Source organism: Corapipo altera, unplaced genomic scaffold, assembly GCF_003945725.1.
Source record: "Corapipo altera isolate COAL_440 unplaced genomic scaffold, ASM394572v1 2b, whole genome shotgun sequence".
NCBI lineage: Eukaryota > Metazoa > Chordata > Aves > Passeriformes > Pipridae > Corapipo > Corapipo altera.
This window is the reverse complement of record NW_020884874.1, coordinates 9057073-9076226: the sequence shown is the minus strand read 5'-3', so window position 1 is coordinate 9076226 and position 19154 is coordinate 9057073. Positions and strand designations below refer to the sequence as shown.

Genomic DNA, 19154 nt, shown 5'->3' with positions numbered 1-19154 from the left:
CCTTCCCTTCCCAAACCTTCCCTTCCCCCCTCTCTTTATTTTAAGAAAGGGAAGGAGTTAAAAGAGTAAGCAAAAAGGCAGCAAACCACCCACAGCACCCTGAGCAACTTCCCAGGGTCTCACAAAAGCATTGCTTATCACCCCCGCCCCAGCAAGGATGGGCATCAAAGGAAAGTGATCTCAGGTCAACTGTGTAACCCATGGGAAGCTCACTGCAGGACCAGGGCCTCCACCTACTCAAGGGGACGGGGACTGTGGTGGGGGTCCCCACATCCTCCTGCGCCCCAGGGAAAAAGTCCTGCAGAAGCCCTGTGAAAGCCTCCAGAGTGATTGAGAAATCCCTCTCCTTTGGTCATCTTGGAAAGGGAAGGTGGGACTGCTACTGCTCTGTGAGCAGCTCTGTGCCACGGGTGGCACAAAACCCTTCCTTTACAGCAGGCAGCAGCCCGATGTAGTAACAATGCCTGCCTGCTCCTCCCTGATGCAGAGCTATTCTCCTCTGGGTGATTTGATCAATCAGTTTATGATTTATATCAGCTGCACAAGATGCTCTGAAAACCCAAAGCATTTCCTTGCCCTCATTGTGCTAGATTCTGACTCCTGCAGACTACAGATCAGATGAGATCCAGGGGAGAGCTCTTTAAAAAAACCACCCAGATGACTTTGGATAACCCAAGTTCTCATTCCAAAAAGAGCCGTGGTGCTTCAGAGACCAGGAGGTCACCCAGAAGGGCCTGTGCCATTTCTGCCACTGGGGCATAGATGGGTCAAGAATATATTCCCTTGTTTGCAGAAAGTTCTTGAGTGGAAAAACACTCTGCTATGGGAAGGGGCATGAGCAGCCATTCTGCTAACCCACAGCCAAGGTCCAGCATTGGTGGGCACTGGACAAAGTCACTGCCCTCAAGTACTACCAAAAAAAAAAAAAAAGAAAACAACCTCATTTCTTAATTCAATAATCTCCCAGAAAATTTACAAAGACCTTCACAAAAAACCTGTGGCTGTGACCCTTTCTACAGACCTAGTCCAGCATTGTTAACCTCTAGGATTTGGGTATAGGAAGGCAGGCAGGACAATGGGACATTTAAAGGTACAAGAGCAGCACAGAGCCAGAGGACACACATTTTTGTAAGCCAGTCATAAACAGGCTGGGGAGATGCTGGTTCCAGCAGAACAGCAGCACAACCCTCAGGCACTGGAAAAGGCACTGGGAATTTCCCCAAATGCTAATTACTAAATAAACCAAATTGACCAGAAATGGCAGAAGGCATGTAATGTAGGGTAAAGGAGCTGTTGCCCAGGAATGAGAAAAGCACCACTTCTACACACCTATTTCTCTGCACTGAGATGGTGTTTCTGCAGGGGCCCCTACCTGCTAGAAAGCTGTGATCTTCACAGTGTAACTGGGGAAACACAGGGGAATTAAGGAAGGTATAATTTCTAATATGTTGACATCAGTTTTTATAAATAAAGATAGAGGTTCTATCTCACTGTCAAGTGACATAATTGCCAGTAGTGCATTTGTTAATTTGTTACATTGTGGTGTTGCTGTATGGGACTTTACTTACACATCTTCACCATGGTGTGTTTGTGGGGTACCAGGGCACCCTGTTGCTGGTGTACCCTGTGCCTCTGTACCCCTCCCAAACCAACACCTTTCCCAACCGAACCCTTCCTCCAGGGCTGACTCAGGAGAAGGAACTGAGGGGAAACGTTGATTGACTCTCCCCCTTTTCTGGTTTTTTTTTTTTTCCAGCATTATTTTTGGCAGGGAGCTGGTGGTACAGCCTGGCCCCAGCAATCTCCCTGGCACAGCTCTGACACCATTGGCACTGTGCGTCTCTAGATGGCTTCAGCCTTGAGCAAAAGCATGCAGGACTGCTTCTCTCACTTGAAGGCCCAGGCCCAGGACCCTTGTTGTAGTCCCCTGGTGACTTCATGCTGCGTAAACATCTCCTCCCTGATGTGGAACCAAACACTCCAATGGACCAAATGCTCTAACACCAGGATCTGCACAGGCTTGGTGGTGTCCCGCATCCAAATACTGTCTGTGTTGGCTGCAATGACACCAATTATTAGGCAACGCCAAGGCAAGGTGAACCCTTCCAGCTCTCAAGTACTACACAGCAGTACAAGTCCCCAAGGCTTAGAAACTCATTTTTCCCAATGAGTTTCCCTGGGGCTTCCGCACCCTGTATGACCTCTGAGTGCTGTCTGGGGTCAACTGCCAGAGCTGTCACCACAGGCCATGGCTGCTGTGCTGGAGCACTGTGGTCCCAGTGACAACCCCTTCTTTGTTTGCATGAAGATGGTGGAGTGGTTCGTATGACTAGTGGAGATTGGAGCTAGCTGAGGCTGCTCAGGAATTTTGGTCTCCATACAGACCAAGAAACCAAAGTAGGAGCTTGGTGTGTTGCCTCTGCAATCTGGCATTTCCTCAGGGAACAGGATTCAGTGGGGCAGCCCAGAGAAGGCAGGTCACTGTGCTGGGGACTCTGAGGAGTTCTTCCCCACCACAGCTAGCACTTTTGGACACTCCATCCAGGTTGTGTCGAGAGCTGGCACTGGGTCTGGTTGTCTCACCCACTGTGGCAGTTTGTCTAGTCCTGGTGATGTGGCAGGTCAGGCAGCAGAAGACATTCCTCACCAAGCCCCTCAGGGCTCCCTTTTGGGGGCATGGGCCTCGTACAGAGGGGATGTGAACAATTACACACTCCTGCCAACCCTGAAGTTGTTTTATGGTGTGCTGGATCATTACCATCACATACGTGTTTGTATCAGGGCAGCAGAGAACTAGGTCCTGGCCCCTGCTGCATTAACCACCACACAACCTACCTGAAGACGTCCAAAGCTGAGCTCACACGTCCTGGTTTAAGCATATAAATAGAGGAGCTGATGATGTGACAGGCTGAACACTGGCTTCTCCCAGAGATTTTGAAGGAGCAGCTTGAGAAGTGGCTTTGATTCTTCTATGGAAATGCTGAAAAGCAGGAAAGAATAGTTTGACTTAAAAAAATTGAGTAGTCAAGAAACTAAAGGCTACAAAGGAATTTTTGAAAATCCATTTTGTCTGTAGCCATGAGCACTGCAAGAAAAAGCATATATTTTATCACGTGTTGGAGGACAGATGGGCTGCCACAGGGGCATTTCCCAGGTTAAAATGAGCATCCTACAGGCAAGCACACCATGAAACCCCCAGGCTTTCACACACTGCTGCTGCACTCACCTCCTAATGCATGCCCAGGGCTGGGGAGGAGCAGCCTGCACAGAGTGGCTCTTTCCTGGGAAGGAGAGGAGGAATGGCAGGGATGACACCAAGACCTCTTTGTGTCTCAGATTTGCAGGACAAGCCTCTACTTCCATCTGAGCAAAGCTGCTTGTCCATGGTGACCGGCTCACAGAGGCACTTCTCTGTGTGGAACCAGCAGATTAAGCTATTTCACAAAAGGAAAACACTGAATGTGTATAAATCCAGAGCCTGCTGTCTCACAAGAGCATCCATGTGCATGCGGGGTGGTGTTGCTCCCTGGTTTGTGCCTCTCCTGCCCCTTTCAGTGACCCTGGGCAAGTGGAACAGGGCTGAGCTGCTGCACAAGGCAGCATGGCTTCAGCCAAGAAGCTAGACTGCTCAGGAATAAATGTGGCTGGCAAGGCAAACATGAGTCTCTTTAAATTAAGCAACTGATCCCCCTCTCATAAATGTTTTCGTTCAAACAGCAGGGCTGTACCTTTATTAGTGACCAGATATTGAGGTATCAGCGCCCATGATTTCGGCAGCTTAAATGTAGAATTTCCTTTTACAGCCTGCAGTAAATCAGGCTGGTGATGTTGGCCAAATTACTAGTTTTCTTTTGGCTCGTTGTCTGTGGATCAGCTATCGCTGCTAACTGCATATATTCCTGCATCATATACCTTCCTAACGGGAATATTTTTAATACTATGGAATGAAAATGCTCTAAGAGTCTTCCCTCTCCTTCTCCTCTAGGCAAAACTGATATGAAGAGCCAGCTATAAAACAATATTAACTCTTCTTGCAAGCACATGGCCATACTAAATATCTGTACTAACCTGATGTTCACAGAAAAGCAAATACTCTGGGAGAATATCAACAAGGGTAACACATTTTATTTGGCAGTCAATCCCACATGTCTGCTATGTGCTTTGCTACAACCATTTTAAAGCTGGTTCCCAGAACCCCTGGGTGTGCACAGTGGAGACAGTACAAAGAGAGTGTGTTACAGGTGTGCACTGCCAAAAATAAAAGACCTATAAGTCAAGTCATAACCCTAACCCAAACCCAGGCCATGGAGCAGGACCATGTACGAGGGACTTCGACAACCTGCTCATCGTCGAGGAAGTAACATCTGTAGTCCTGCGGCAAACCCTGTTGTGAATCTTGTATTCAGGTGCACCCACAGCAGAAATATCCTTTTCAGGTAACAACCATGTCTGTGCAGGCACTTGCTGCTGCATGCTGCCTTGCCAGCCCCAGGAACAAACATCTCCATGCCCTTTCACACCATTCCCACTGCCCAAGGAGCTTTCTTTTTCTTCTTCATTCCTTCAGTTCTTGCATCTCTTTGCACACTGTGTCCATGGCACAGTCCTGGGGCTCACATATCCTTGGAAAGATGCATCCAAGTGACACTGGTCATAGTGAACTTACTCTGTAACACAGATCTTCAAAGCCATAGAAAGGTTTTCAGCCAACAGTTACTTAGGATAGTGAATGACTAGAGTTTCTGTATACCATGATCAGTGCACCATGCAGCTCTATGGGCGTTGGACAACATCTAGTCCCTGATCCTTGTTCAAAATGTGTCCTCTCAGCATTCCTGGAAGGGTTTAGAAAACTGAACTCTTGTCTTTTTTTTTAGCTAATAAAGTTTGACTAATTCAAACTCAGCAGCATGATTACCTGAACAAGTTTTCTCTCTCCCGGTTTTATATAAGGTTCTTTGTAGAAAGTTACTGTAATTTAGATAAATGTCTGCTGCAGTCACCAAGCCTATAGCTTTGACAAAGGCAGCTATTGATTTTGTCTGATGTGATCTATCCCATAAGAACACACACAGCTTCTCGCTCATCAGCTTATCTGCTACATTATTACTTATCGATTCCCTTATTTGCTTTTATTTACCAGATGTAGAAGTTGCTTCAAGAAGACGCTTTGCTTTACTCCAGTTTTCTCAACAAAACTTGGCCAAAGTTTGTCACAGGGATGGCATTGTTTTCTCCTGCTTTCCACAGGTTGTCTGAATGGCCTGAGCAAAAAGGAAACTGGGTGATTCCTCAAGATCCCTCCTACCCTGACCTTTCTGCTGAAGTCATAAGGCCTGTCTTCTGAGGCTGCAGACACTGACTTGTGCACATACACACATACACACCTACCTTAGTTCTGCCGTCAAACACCATTGTGTTACAATTACCATTAATTAAAATTGATGTCTCTATCCTAGTGACATGGACTAGAATTTGACCCCTTTTGTTTATCCACATTGTTATGATTTAATTTGCAGGCTCTATAGTGCTATCTCAGTTGCTGCGGAGCGTACAGCAGATATGAGCATCTCAAGGAGGTTTCCTTCCACCCCCTGCTATTTTGGGTAGCACCAGCCCCCACCCACTGAAGGCCCTTCACTTTGCCTGGCAAGCAATCACTCATACCACATCAGTGGGAAGGGCTCAGATCAGGGGCCGGCAATCTGGTGTTAGGAGCTTGTAGTGATTCAGTAACCCTTCCCTCCCATAATTTGTAAATGACCTGGAATAAAGAATATTTTATAGAAAACACTTTACCTGGGACACTTTTCCTAGACTGCTATTTGTTTGTCACCAGTTTCCAAACCCATCTTTAGCTAAAGTGATTTACTCCATGATATTTTTGCATGGCATCTCAATGAAATAGAGCATTTTGGCTGGTACCTGCAGGTACAGCTCTCCTCAGAAGACTCCAGTCATTTCTCTGTAACATCATGGAGGTCAGCTGGGTGCAATAACTATAGGAAGTGTACCAAAGCACCTCCTATGGTGAGGAATGATTTGTAGCACTCCCTCCTGGAAATGGGCTTGCACAGAAGGAAGTGCAACAAAAAAACCCTTGATTTAAAAAATGTGTATAGACGTACATGCAGGCAAACTCAGAGTTTAATGTTTGTTTTAGGAGATGCTGACACTGTGCAGGAAATATTCAGGGGGAAAGGCCTTCCATATTTATTCATAAATATTGTATGAATTGGGAGAAGAATTGCTGGCCCTTGAAAGCCAGCAATACACAACAAGGTATTCACAAAGTCTGGACTAAACAGAAGGCAGAGCACTGTAGCATCTGTAGCACCTGACTACCTGCTACTCACGTATTTGCAAACACCAAATTAAAGAAGTACATGTAACTGTAACAGTGACGTACTAAAATAGCAGTGGTAGAGACCACATAAGTTTATTCATCTGGTCACTCTGTCTGAAGACGGGGTCATTATTCCTGTGCTGTTGCAGATGGATGTTTGCAACTTGCTGTGAGAGGTGTCCAGTTATGAAGTTCCCACAACCCCCCTACAAAGATTGTTCCAGTGGGCTTTTTTTCTGGTAATTTTCTGGTGTCAAACCTGACTCTTCCTTGCTGCCATATTATCTCATCATTCATCGTTCTACAAACCATGGACATTAGACGCACCAGATTTTCTTTTATTTTTACAGCAGCTTTCACATACTGAAGGAGCTCTCCTGAGCCTTCACAAATGGTGAAAAGCTGTTGACCAAGCTCAGCTCAAGATACTCCTCCATGAGTTTGCTACATGACTGTTCGCTCCCTATCCTGGATTCACACTGATGATTTTCCTGCTGAGTTGCTGTGCTTACCTCTAATAGACTATCTATTGTTTTCTTCTAAACTCTCCTTCAGACTTGATAAGACTGTGTTGAACACCAAGCCAGTCCTCCACGGTAACTGCAGCCCCTCCCAGATGTCTGACAGCCACCCACTGAGTAAGTACTGTCCCTGCTCTGTCACCCAAATAATTTATGAAAAAATTGAATCACGGTTTGTCTGAGACAGGCACCTGTGACTCAGTACATCCTCCAGCTCTGGCAGCACACCCCAGTGAGTGCTCTCATAGGGGACTTTACAAAGAAATTTCACTCAAAGGAAGCTCTCCTCCCTTGCTTTTGAGAGGTTACACAGAAGTAGTGGGGGTTGAGTTAGGCTTTCTTCTTCACTGTAGCTATAAAGGACATTTTCATAAAGCAACTGTCATATTTGTAGAAAGAAAAATAAATACAAATAAGGCAGAAACAAGCAATAATAAGGCTCTCAGGCACTGCAGATTCCCTAGTCACGCTGCCTACATCAGCTCCAGGTAAGACCTCGACAATTAAATCCAGGGAAAGAGTAATATAAATCATAGAAGTTTTTGCAGTATCTGTCTACAAAGGAACATCTTCAAACATTAGAAATCTCCACTGTTGGGCCATGGCATAAAGAAGCTTGCAGAAAGACAACACCTCTCTGATGGATGGAGTGTGCAAACAGCTCATGGGAAATGCAGCTCGACGAGAAACCGCGCCGAGCAATAGTTCTTCTTTTGCCTTTACTTGGGGTGAACCAGGGGTATGAACCTGGTTAACCACAGCACAGCAAGCACATCATAGCCGATCGATAGCCCGAAGTGCTGGAACAGCCGAGAAATTGTTGCTATGGATTTATATAGGGTTATACATTTTAAAGGGAGGCCACCTGAGAGTAATCTTAAGAAGCAGGAACAGCTTCTGTACGGAAACAAAGAGAGGTGATACCAGGACAGGCAAAGTTATAAACATCATATTAAGGCTTTTGGGAACAGGGCAAACATAAGATGTAAAAGCTGCCTTAGGTTGTTTAAAAGATATTTCTATTGCTTGTAGATGAAATGTGCAAGGACATAAATGTGTATTTCTCAGTCTCAGTTTCTGATTAAGAAAGCCAGCAAACTCCAGACAGTGACTGGAGCCTCTCTGAGAGGCATCAAGATGGAGCTGGGAGGAAGGTCTCCAAGTGGCACAGCATTACTACCTGCCCTGGACTTGGAGTTTGTGCAATCCAAGTGGGAGAGAAAAGATGCACACCTCCCCAGGGGAGCCTCAGTCAGGCTTGTGGTGGAGCTGGAAGCTGCAGCTCCCTGAGCTTGGTTGCCCTCCCCATCTTACCCAGTTTGCCCCCTCCCCTCTGCTTCAGCCAGGTTTGCATGTCCATATTAAAAGGGAGCCATTACCAGAAGTGCTGCCACAGGGTAAGAATGTTTACTTCCATCAAAGGGTCTGATTGACCTCTCTGATATGTGTAAAAGCAGCTTGGTTTGTATTTTTAGAACAACCTGAATGCACCTGCATATTGGCTGTGCTCTGTCAGTGGAACTACACCACTGCACCCATTGTTCTGCTCCTACCTTGGTGCCTGGAAAAAATGATCCACAGGTCATTGCTCTGCCTATTGCACTCCAAAGGCAAGTCTTGAAGATGTCCTTCAGGTAGTCCAATGGCATGACATGCCATTTAGGATTATCCTGGCCATAAAACTGCACATATTAGAGAGGTGGGCTAAGACCTTAGTAGTGTAATATACTGGATAAGTTGAAAAATGCCACTCCTACTTGTGCCTTTTCACTTCTCGTGAAGTTGTAGGTGACTTTCAAAAAGCAGAGAATAAACTCCACCAGTCACAGATGCTTCTCTGGAGCACTGTGAGACAAGCAAGCTGCAGGTCTGATGGATCCAGTCATTTTTCGCTGGAGAATCACTGGAGAAATAGAAAGAGCCACATATCTTGGCAGGCACATGGGATAGGCAACTGGATGGGCAGAAAATCAGTTCTGCTGCCTGCATGATAGAGAGACTGGAAGTGTTCAAGGTCAGGCTGGGTAGGGCTTGGAGCAACCTGATCTAGTGAAAGGTGCCCCTGCCCATGGCAGGGGAGTTGGAACTAGATGATCTTTAAAGTCCCTTCCAGCCCGAACTATTCTATGGTTTTATGATTCTATGATTTTTATTTGCATCACTGCCAGACTGGCCCATAGACCTCTATTATCTACAGTATTCCTGGGTGCAGTGAGAGTGGAAGCGGCACAGACATAACATTGTCCCCCTTGGAGCAATCCCCTCCAAGGCGACGTCCACCTAACTGCTCACATGTGAAACCCCTACAGGGGAAGCAGCAGCAGCGCCATGTGAAAAGAAAGGAAAATGGAGATGTGTTTGAGGAAAGGCAACTCGTACCAAGAGCAGGAAACATACCACTGTCACAGGGCCTTCAAAGAAGAGAGAAGGAAAGGCCACCTCTGGGGCAGAAAGGAAGGTGAAAGGGGTGTCAGAGCAAGAATACAGAGGAATAGGAATAACAGATGCATAGGGATGTTGTCAAAATGGGAACTGGAGACTTCCATCCTATCTATGTTTTGTATGCAAATACCTTGTTCCAGGACAAAAATTACTTTTCTGATGTTCTTTGTTAGCTCCCAACCAAATGCTACCTCATTTTCTCATATCCTAATTTTCTGTGCTGCAGAAGAGAAGGATCACAAAGCACAGATTTTCATGCAGGTATTCAGCTCTCACATGCTACTACATAGGTATGCTTTGCATAGCAATACGAGACACCTTCCATGCCTTGCACTGTCCAGGGTTGTGTTGTACTCCTGAGAACTGGAAAGCACCCCCAGCACTGAGTGCCACCAACACAGGCCTCTGTTTGTAGCAGAGATAAAGTGGGGAGGGGTGTCAGGGCACTCATGCCCTGCTTAGTACTGATTAAGGCATCAGGAATCACCGGAGAGATGGAAGCAGCCACATAGCTTGCCATTCAAAGGGGATAAGCAAGCAGTTGGGCAGAAAATAAGTTCTGCATTATAGAGGAGCTGGACTGACATCACCAGCTCAAGTATCAGAGACATTCAGCATGTTTCTGTCTTCTCAGATAAAGTGACAAGTGCTCATTTCAGAGCAAGCATAGCAGGATGGGAGAATATTATTAGGAAGCTGTTATGGATCTGACCAATACTATGGACACTATGATTAGATAAAAGGTCCCAGTTTTAATGACAGCAAAGGCAGAGACAGAGCCTTTTCTACCTCCTAAAAATGTCTAGTGAAAGAAGAAAATGTTCTGGTTGACACAATTAGAGCTATGTGCTGCTAACGTAGCGGTGCGTTTTAGGAGGCAAGCTGGCAGCAGGGCATTTACCTGGGAGTGTTGTCAGGATTCACAGAGTCTTTATTTCCTGCAAACACGTCTCGTGTGGAACTAACGCTGTGACAGCAACTGCAGCAAAGTATTCTAATCTTTTCAATTTCATTCAAAATAAAAATAATGCAATTAGCTGTTCTCATTCATGAATAGGCAGTATCTGATTACTCTTAGAGCTCACTATTACAGTGGTACAAGTAAGGCCTCATACAATGGACTTCTCTGCAAATGCCTGTCTCCCACGTGACAGCCTTTGTCTGTCACGGAGCAGCTCAGACCCCTGGGATAAAGGAGTCCATCTTCAGCTGCATCAAGTAGGGGACCCGCTCAAAGTCTTGGGTTTATGCTTGGTACACAGATCACACTTCATGCCCAAACTCTCCCTGCAAAAGATTTTCGAAATCATTTTTTCTGACAGCATAATTCAATACAATTTATTATTATTTCCTTTGGGCCTTTTACAGAACCGCAAGCATACAGAAAGGGGGAGCCCTTAACTTATTTGTCTCCCATTTTCCTCATTTGCCACTGAATAATGACATTTAAAACAAAATACACCCCTGCTTGGAAAAATGATAAACTCTTTAGGAAAACCTAACTTCCTACTGACTAACAAAAATTAGCCACAGAATCAGAAGTCAGAGACTGATACTGGAATGCATCATGGTCCCCGTATTTACTGACACATTGATTTTCCCACAGAAGAGATTTCTTTTGACAACATCTTAATACTACCTAGGTGTACTTCTTTCTATAAAAAGGGACAAATTATATCTACCTGCGGGTATACAGTTACATTGTCTCACTGAGATGCAAAGGATAACATGTCACAGAAGGTGCTGGTTAAAATAAATAATTAAGTCAATCAAAGAGTGTCGTAGATCTAATTACATTTTATTGGAGACTAAATATTTGTTTAAACAATCTACATCTAGGAGAATGTTTCCAGAAACTCTCCTTTGGCCTTGGTTTTAAATATAATTATTAATATGCATATGGAAATATGCATAATCACCACCATCTTGGTGGTGATAAAATGAGCACTGATCCACACAAAATATGCCTTATCTCAAAAAAGACAGAAGGTTCAAGCTAATTTTTAAATCCTTTTTTCCAATCTGTTACTGAAAAATCTCAGTCTTTCAATTAAGCTAAAAAATAAAGCAACTACAGAACAAGCAGGCCACTTGGAGAAAACCTTCCCTGGAAAAACAACTTTTTTTAAATCAGCCCAGAGCTAGACAGTGAGCAGCATGGGAAAAAAAAAACCAACAAACAACAAAACCCAAACAACAACAAAAAACCCCCAACAAAACCAAACAAAAACAAACAAAACCCCCCCCATTCCCGTATTAAAATATTCCCCTAGCTCAGAATTTCTTTCCTTCCCCAAGAGACAATTCATCTTCTCCTGACCCCATCCATCCCCTGTACCTGAATCATTGCAGCCAGTTCATCCCTACTAGAGAAATAAGTGTTTCCAACAGTGCTGATAAACATCCACTGCATAAAACCCCCCTCTCTGCCAGTATCCTGGACTCAGCCCCTTTCTCTGCTGGAGCAAATTTAAGCCTGTGGAACATAGGCCAGTGCGGAGACAAAAGGTCTGGATCATTTTTACTCAATGTGGTATTCCTGTGCTTTCCTAGCAAGCGGAGCCTTGTGGAAAACACAGGTGTAAGGACACAGACTCCCTCAATCCCCACCAAGTGTAGGGGGACAAAGCAGTTTCTGGGCTGCTTGGGCAAAGCAGCCTGTGCGTGTGCTCCTACCTGGTTATAAGGGTACAAAGGATAAAAACATAAAGCAGCTGAGTGATTTGGTACTTGTAGATCCGATCAGCAAGCAAGATTGCTGAGACACTCACCTTTAGGAATACTGGTGACTAAATCCTTTTGGTAATTTTGATCCTAAGCATCTAATTCACACTTTTAAGTGCTGACAATCTTAATAAAATATGCCATGGTATAGATTTTACTCCAGTCTTGCCTAGGTAGAAAAAGCCTGTGCCACAGAGGAAGATGTGAGGGACAGGATGCTCTTCCCCAGCACCTTGCGTCAGGGGCACAGAGACAGCAGCAAATGGAAAAGATAAATTGTCTTGTAGGTAACCGTCAAATCTGGCCTTGCAGCTAGAGGTTTAATTGTGTTCAAAAGCAGGGCAAAAGGTAAATCTAGACTATGTTTTATCCCTTCACTGGCTGAATGATAGGTTGGGCAGCTCTGCCTGCACTTGCAGTTGTCTGCTTGAGGTGTCTAGGATCGATGATAACTCAGACAATGCCACAGTGAAGAAATATTTTTGATCTTTTGTCTTGTGTGCAGCACCAACCCATTGCTGGAAGGGTACACTGCAGCCAGCTGATGCATCCAAGGTACCTGCCAGAGGAGCTGTTCCCATGACTTGAGTCATAGTGTGAACCACTGTGCTCTTTCCCTTATGCAAATACTAGCACATTTATCTTTTCTCTTGCCCTTTCTCTCCCACCACTTCTGTTACCATGCCAAAAAAGTAGAATCATAAAAAAAAGGGTGGGAATCTCCTGAAAAACACCCATCACTATTGGACTTTGCTGCAACATGTGGAGCCTGCAGAGACCTCACCGTTGCTTCACCTCCTTCTGCCTTCTGTCACTTCTTTGCAGCCGACAGAGCTGACACGAGCAGACCTGCCTCTGCTGAACCGGCTGCCACCTCTACTGTCAGCACTGAGTCAGCGCTTACATTTCTCCAGCTGTCCCAGCAGCAGCTGGGTTATTTCCAGGGCACCGAGTTCCTGCCCTCAATAAATGAAATTGCCCCTGGGGGAATGTTTTTTCTGGGAGAAAGGGAAAGCAGAAAGAAGCATCGAAAGAGCAGGGAAAGGCATAGTGGTTTTCTAGCCAGGGGAGTTTTGTGAGGCACTCCTGAGGCCAGGAGCCCCTCTGTGGACTTTCAGCTGCAGCAGGTTCCAGGGAGGAGCTCACTTGATGAGGACCTGGTGATGAGGGGACACCTCATAACAGTGTTCCTCCAACAAGCAAGCTCAGCAAGGGTTAAGGTGAGATTCAGATGTGCTCATCCTCCTTGCAGAGCTCAATCACATCCACTCATCACTCCTTGCCATCCAATCACACATCTCCATCATGAAGCAGCAAGAAGGAGAAACCCACGTTGTTTGTTTTCCCCCTTGTCTTTTTTTTCTTTTTAAATGACTGCCACAAAAGCTAGTTGAAATGCTGAGGAGCAGTTGCACTATTAGAAATTATTTTTACCTCATTATAAAAATTGATTCTTTCTAAAATGAGAGAGGCAGAATGAAAATTAGAGATACTAGTGCTTCGCTGAGTATTAGTACCTGTGGATTATCACATTGATAAAAATATGTACAGACTCACTTTTCAGGTTTAAAAGTGTTTTGTCCTTTTGTTTGCTTAGCTAAATAAAGAGGTTTGGTTGACCTGTGATTTTGAATCCAGCTGGCTTTTTAATATACACTGACTCATACAAAGCAGCCTGCAGAGTCAGTCTCAATTTCCACTGTTCTACCACTGATTTAGGTAGAAGCTCCACAGAAAATCAAGCAGTGTGGGGTGCTTTCGACCCAGCTCCCAGTCAGGCCTTCCTTACCAGAGCTATGCCCTTTTTTCTGTAAATGCTCCTTCTGAAAAAAGAGAGCTAATCGCAGCAACAAGTACTTCATGCAAGCCAAATTGCCAGGATTTGGTCTTGCAAGGCACTGAAAGTCCTGTAACTTTCAAGGCGAAGACTTTCAAAGCTGATGATAACTAATGGAAACATTAGTTTCCAATGAAAATTGGAGCTGAGGCCAAGGACTGCTTGCCTTAAAAAGGTAGCTTTTTGTAATGAGATACTGCCGTTATTGTGAATGATGTGCAACAGAGCATCACTGGTTTCAGTGGGAAAAAACTGGGAGCTATTTAGACCAGGTCTGATACTATTTTACCCCAGAATAAGGCAAAGAATTTTTAAGAGTGGTAAAGCAGGAAATCTCATTTCCATTTCCAGTAAAAGCTACATAGAATATACCATTAACAGATGTTGGGCCTGATCCTTGCACCTAACTCAGTGTGTGTTTTCTCTCCTCATAGCATTGATGTGAGAACATAAAATCAAACCTGCAGGGACAAGGAAAGATTTGTGCTCACCAGCAGTAATAGCAATTGCCATTGCAGTTCTGGTCTCTATGCAGACAAAGTTGCCCATTGACTCTTGGAACTAGAAGACCACAGTCCCTCGTAATCAGACACATGGTTGTCCCCTGAGATGGCCTCCTGTCATGGCTCTGTGAGGGTCACAGCCATATCCTGTTCAGTGACTAGAAATGGGGACTCTGGGAATTTATGTCACCCCAAATAATTTCATGACCAAGGTAAAAGTGCCATCATCTGACAACTGGAGGAGTTCTGTGGGTCTAGATACTGCAAATGTAACACCGTTTTCTCAAATACATCTCTGCTGTTGCAACAAAAAACTCAGCAAGGAAAATACAGGCATCATGCTATACACAATTCCTGCATTTCCTCCATCAGGAAGTGCAGCTTTTCTTTTTCTAAAGTGAAATGTTGTTTGGGAAGAGAAGAGATTATGTAGTCTGCTTTATGTTATTCTGCTCAGATATTCCTGGAGATTCAGACTCGCTTTGAAAATTAAAAGCCATATTTTACTTCAAGTTGGTTGATGTCAATTCCATTGTCAGGACTAAGCAAAACCCATCAAAATACTCTCTCCTCTTTTGCCTTAGTTTTTCTGAGAAATTATGAGTCAGCAAATCTTTCTGAAGGTGGTATACAGAAAAAAACTCCTTCATTTGTATTGTCCTAGGAAAATGAACGGCGAAGATCACTGTAATACAAGTTTGTTTCTTAGAAGAGAGGAATGCTTGGGGAAATACTTTAAAAGTGTCACATGTTTAACAGGAGGGATCCAGTTTTATTTTATAGAGACAGTAAATCATCGGGGAAAGTGGTAAACTGATTATGTTATCATGTAACAGAAAATTGGAAGAGGAACTCGCCTAAGTCCTTTCCATTCATCGAATAAGTGTTTTATTACTGAAGTAGGATTGTATTGAACTAAGTTTTCTTTATCTAATTTTTATACAGGTTGTCACTGTGTAACGAATCCGTGGTGAAAATCCCCAATGCTCAATGCCTGAAAGAGTTAAAAGATGGAGGTTGCATTAGGGGTGATCTGTAGCAGATTCTGCCTAACTTCAAGGACTAAAAGTAAGTGTAAGAAGTTTCTCTTAGGGAATTTTAGAGCCAGTGCTGGTCTTCAAAGCCTGCACAGGGCTCCCAGAAGCCTGTTCAGGTCCCACTCAGCATCTCATAGCTGGGTGCAGGGTCAGTGACGACCTGCATCTGGCAACCCTCCCCTGTGGATTTACAAAGATTTATGATCCTAAGGCCTAGGAGATGGCAAGTTTTTCAGTTTTATCAGGAAGTTTTGCAAGGTTTCGCCTGTCTGGGGCACTCGATGGTCTTTTCTCTCAGCAATTACTATTGTGGGTGATGCAGCATCTTTGCCTGAGTCTACACAGGTGACCAGAGCAGGGCCAGGATGCCCCAGCCTGGCCTTGGTCCCTGGCTTTGCAAGGGGAAAGAAACTTAAGCATACTCTGTGCCACCCAGTTGCAGGGCTAGAGGGAAAGCCCTCTTTGATTTACTACCTTAGACGTAGCAATTGAGAAGGGGGCTTAAAAAGGGGGGGGGGGGGAAGTCTTTTTTACAAGCAGCTGGAGAGTTCTTAATTTGAGCACCATTTCGACCTATAATAAAACCTGCTTTGAATTATACTTGTAACATCACTGCAACAGTTCCCTGATGAACTGCATGCCTTAAAGTATTAATTATTTACAATGCCACATTTGTGATTATTAGAATTGACAAAAATAGTGGAACTAGCAGAGTCTTGAATATCAATTTTTCTTTTAAATTAAATATCTTTGTATTATCAGTGAAATGACACCAGTTTGCATAATACTTGCATTCACAGCATTACTGATTCACAGCCTCTCTGAGGCTTGTTGGATCCTTGTGGTCCCAGCTACTCCAGCAGGCACATGCTGGATGCACTGCCCAGTCATAAGCTGGGAAGCACATTAGTCCAAACTTTTTATATGGTACCATGCATATATACGTAATCTGTTTCAGTCCTTAAATACAAATTGAAATGATAGCAATAAACCATAACATAACCAGGATGCAAGTGTAGCATAACTACAAATAAATAAGCAGCAACACTGCTTCTAAAATCTGCTGCAAATGTTATTGCTCTAAATAAATCAGTTGCTGGTGAATTTGAAGCTGAGTGAAGGAGTGTTCCAAACTCTGAATAACATTGACCTCTGATGGACTCTTTGAAGGCACTAAGCCATGGGATTATCAGAAAACTGTATACTGCTCCAAGACAGGCAGGAAGCAAAGATGCACTTAAATGATTTTTCTACAGCACACAGTCCAAAAAAAAAAAAAGGAGAGGGAGAAAAAATTCAGATTCCCCTCAGAACTGCAGATGATAAAGAAACTCAATTTATTGTGGCATTTTACAGGCTTTTAGGAAAGAAGACCATGCCTTTTTCCTCTTTTTTTTTTTTTCTCTTCCAGTGTTAGATTAAAACAGGGGGGAAAAAGCCCAGCTTAGAGAATGATTTTTCCCCACAATTAGATAATTTTTAGATGCATCAGTGGATCATAAAGGGCTAACTTATAATGTGAAAATAAAAGCTACTGGAAACCTGGTGAATAACTGTAATGAGCAGCTTATTTGACCAGGCTTTTTGTTTCTTGGGTTTCTGGAGAAAAAAAAAAAAAGGAGTTTGTTCTCTTTGTTACTCTTTGCCAGACTAAAGAAGAGAACAAACAAATAAGCAAGCAGAAGGTGCCTTTGTTGGTGCAGTATTTCATCTCTATAGTGAATGATGATCTCTTTAGGCAGAATTACATGGGGAGCTTTCAAGGGACTTTGTTCAACAGGCAAATTTGCCAACTCTCCTATGTCTAAAAGCATCTAAACACACAAAGTTATATTACATTTTACATATTTTTATTTGTATACAAAATGTTATAATTTATCAATATTGTGCAGCAAGGTATTGATACACACATACATACATACACTCCAAGCCCCATCTCCCCCCCCAGACACACACACGTATAAATACAACACAAACACAACTTTCTTTCTATCTGCCCTTCAGAAAGGCAACACTGTTTTGGCAGGTGAGCAGCTAAGAAATAAGGTGCTATAATTAAGCGGTACCGGAATGTCTTCACAAATGTGATGTGCAGATTTATATACAACCACATTGTTATTATTTTGAGGGAACCCAAAACTCCACACCCTGAACCACTCTCAGAGATACAAATACGTATAAAGTGCTAATACTTAAGCATGTTTCCAATGATTTCACAATGTAGTCTGAAGTTTAGAACAGGCACTGTAATAGTCCACTCGGGAGATTGTCACTCTGTGCAGTGCGGCAGAGAAAAGTCACTCAGACATCGCTGGGGGACCGAGAACGAAAGGACACTTTAGTCTGAAAGCAGCCGCAGAGGAGCACCCACATGGATCTCTGGATTTCCTGGTTTCTGTAGGCATAAATGATGGGGTTGATCATGGAATTGTAGGTAGCGGGTAGAAGCGTGGCATACGTGTACACAGAAGGGTAGTCAGGATCCCCCACCACGCAGTAGATGGCAAAAGGCAGCCAGCTGGCTCCGAAAGTCCCGAGGATTATAGCCAGGGTAGCGACTCCTTTTTTGGTGGCGACATAGTGGGAAGCAGTCAGAAAGTGCTGCTGGAGAGCTATCTGGTGGGCATGCCTGCAGACGATCTTGCAGATCTCGATGTAGAGATGGAGCATGATGAGGAAAATGAGAAAGAAAGAGGCAGACAGCAGCGTCACGTTACTCTTGGTCAAGGGTCTGACGACGCTGCAGGTGGCACGGTCGTGGAGGCAGTTCCAGCCCAGGACGGGCAGCAGCCCCAGGCAGAGGGAGACCCCCCAGGCACCCGCCAGCATGGTGTGAATGCAGAGCACCGTCCTCTCCGAGTAGTAGGTGAGGGCATTGTAGAGGGAGAGGTAGCGATCGACCGTGATAGCCAGCAAGCTACTCACGGAGGCGGCGAAGGAGGCCACGAGGAAGCCCACCGTCAGCAGGCTGATCGTCTCCGAGCGGATCACGTACTGGAAAACGAAGTTGAGGATGAGGCCGAGACCGGCCAGGAGGTCAGCCGTGGCCAGGCTGCCCACCAGCACGAACATGGGGGTGCGCAGGGCGGGCGAGTAGCAGATGATGGCAACCACCAGGGCGTTCTCGCAGGCGATGGCGGTGCCGGACACGCAGAGCATCACATCCCAGGGGTTGAGGGCGGCGGGCGCGGGGGGTCGCGACGAGAGCTCCAGCGAGGCGTTGCCGCCGCCGGCCGGCAGCCGGGGGGCTGCCGCTCCGCTCTCGTTCAGCGCTGCCGCCGCCTCCATCGGCGCCCGGGCGGCTGGGGCTGTGCGGGGGCCGAGGTGGAGCGCGGGGGCGACGGCGGCAGGGCGGCGGGGCTGGCGGGGCGGCGGTGGGGCTGGCGGGGCGCTCATGCCGGGCGGCGGCACCGCGCCCGCCCCGTCTGTGGTGCTGAACCCGCAGAAGTTTCCCGCCGGCCCGGTCGCCCCCCGCGCCCCGCCCCGCGCAGCCCCCGCCCCGCACACACGTCAGAGGCGAGCTGGGAGCTGGGGGGGGGCTCTCGGGTGTAGGGTAGGCTGGGGACGCTCCGTGATGCCGAGGCAGGAGAGTCATCGCTGGCCGGCTCTCTCCGCCCGGCGCCGGGGCAGGGAGGGTCTCCCGGGGGAACGGGGGGAGGAGCCGCTCCTCTCGTGGCTGCTTTCCCCCCGCTCCGTAGCCGCTTCTCCCGCGATGGGTGCCGTCCGTGCAGCGCTTGGCTGGAA

At 45.6% G+C, this 19154-nt stretch overlaps 1 protein-coding gene across 1 annotated transcript; it reads right to left on the bottom strand.

Annotated features, from left to right (window-relative positions):
• Window positions 1-17113: 17113 nt before the first annotated feature.
• GPR6 (G protein-coupled receptor 6) lies at window positions 17114-18921 on the bottom strand. The gene has a single exon (XM_027633890.1). It carries the CDS (start codon window positions 18804-18806, stop codon window positions 17712-17714), a length of 1095 nt encoding a protein of 364 aa, XP_027489691.1. The 5' UTR covers window positions 18807-18921; the 3' UTR covers window positions 17114-17711.
• Window positions 18922-19154: the final 233 nt, after the last annotated feature.

Coding starts and splice junctions, on each gene's coding strand:
- GPR6 (XM_027633890.1), bottom strand. CDS start 18,806: ATGAGCGCCCCGCCAGCCCCACCGCCGCCCCGCCAGCCCCGCCGCCCT.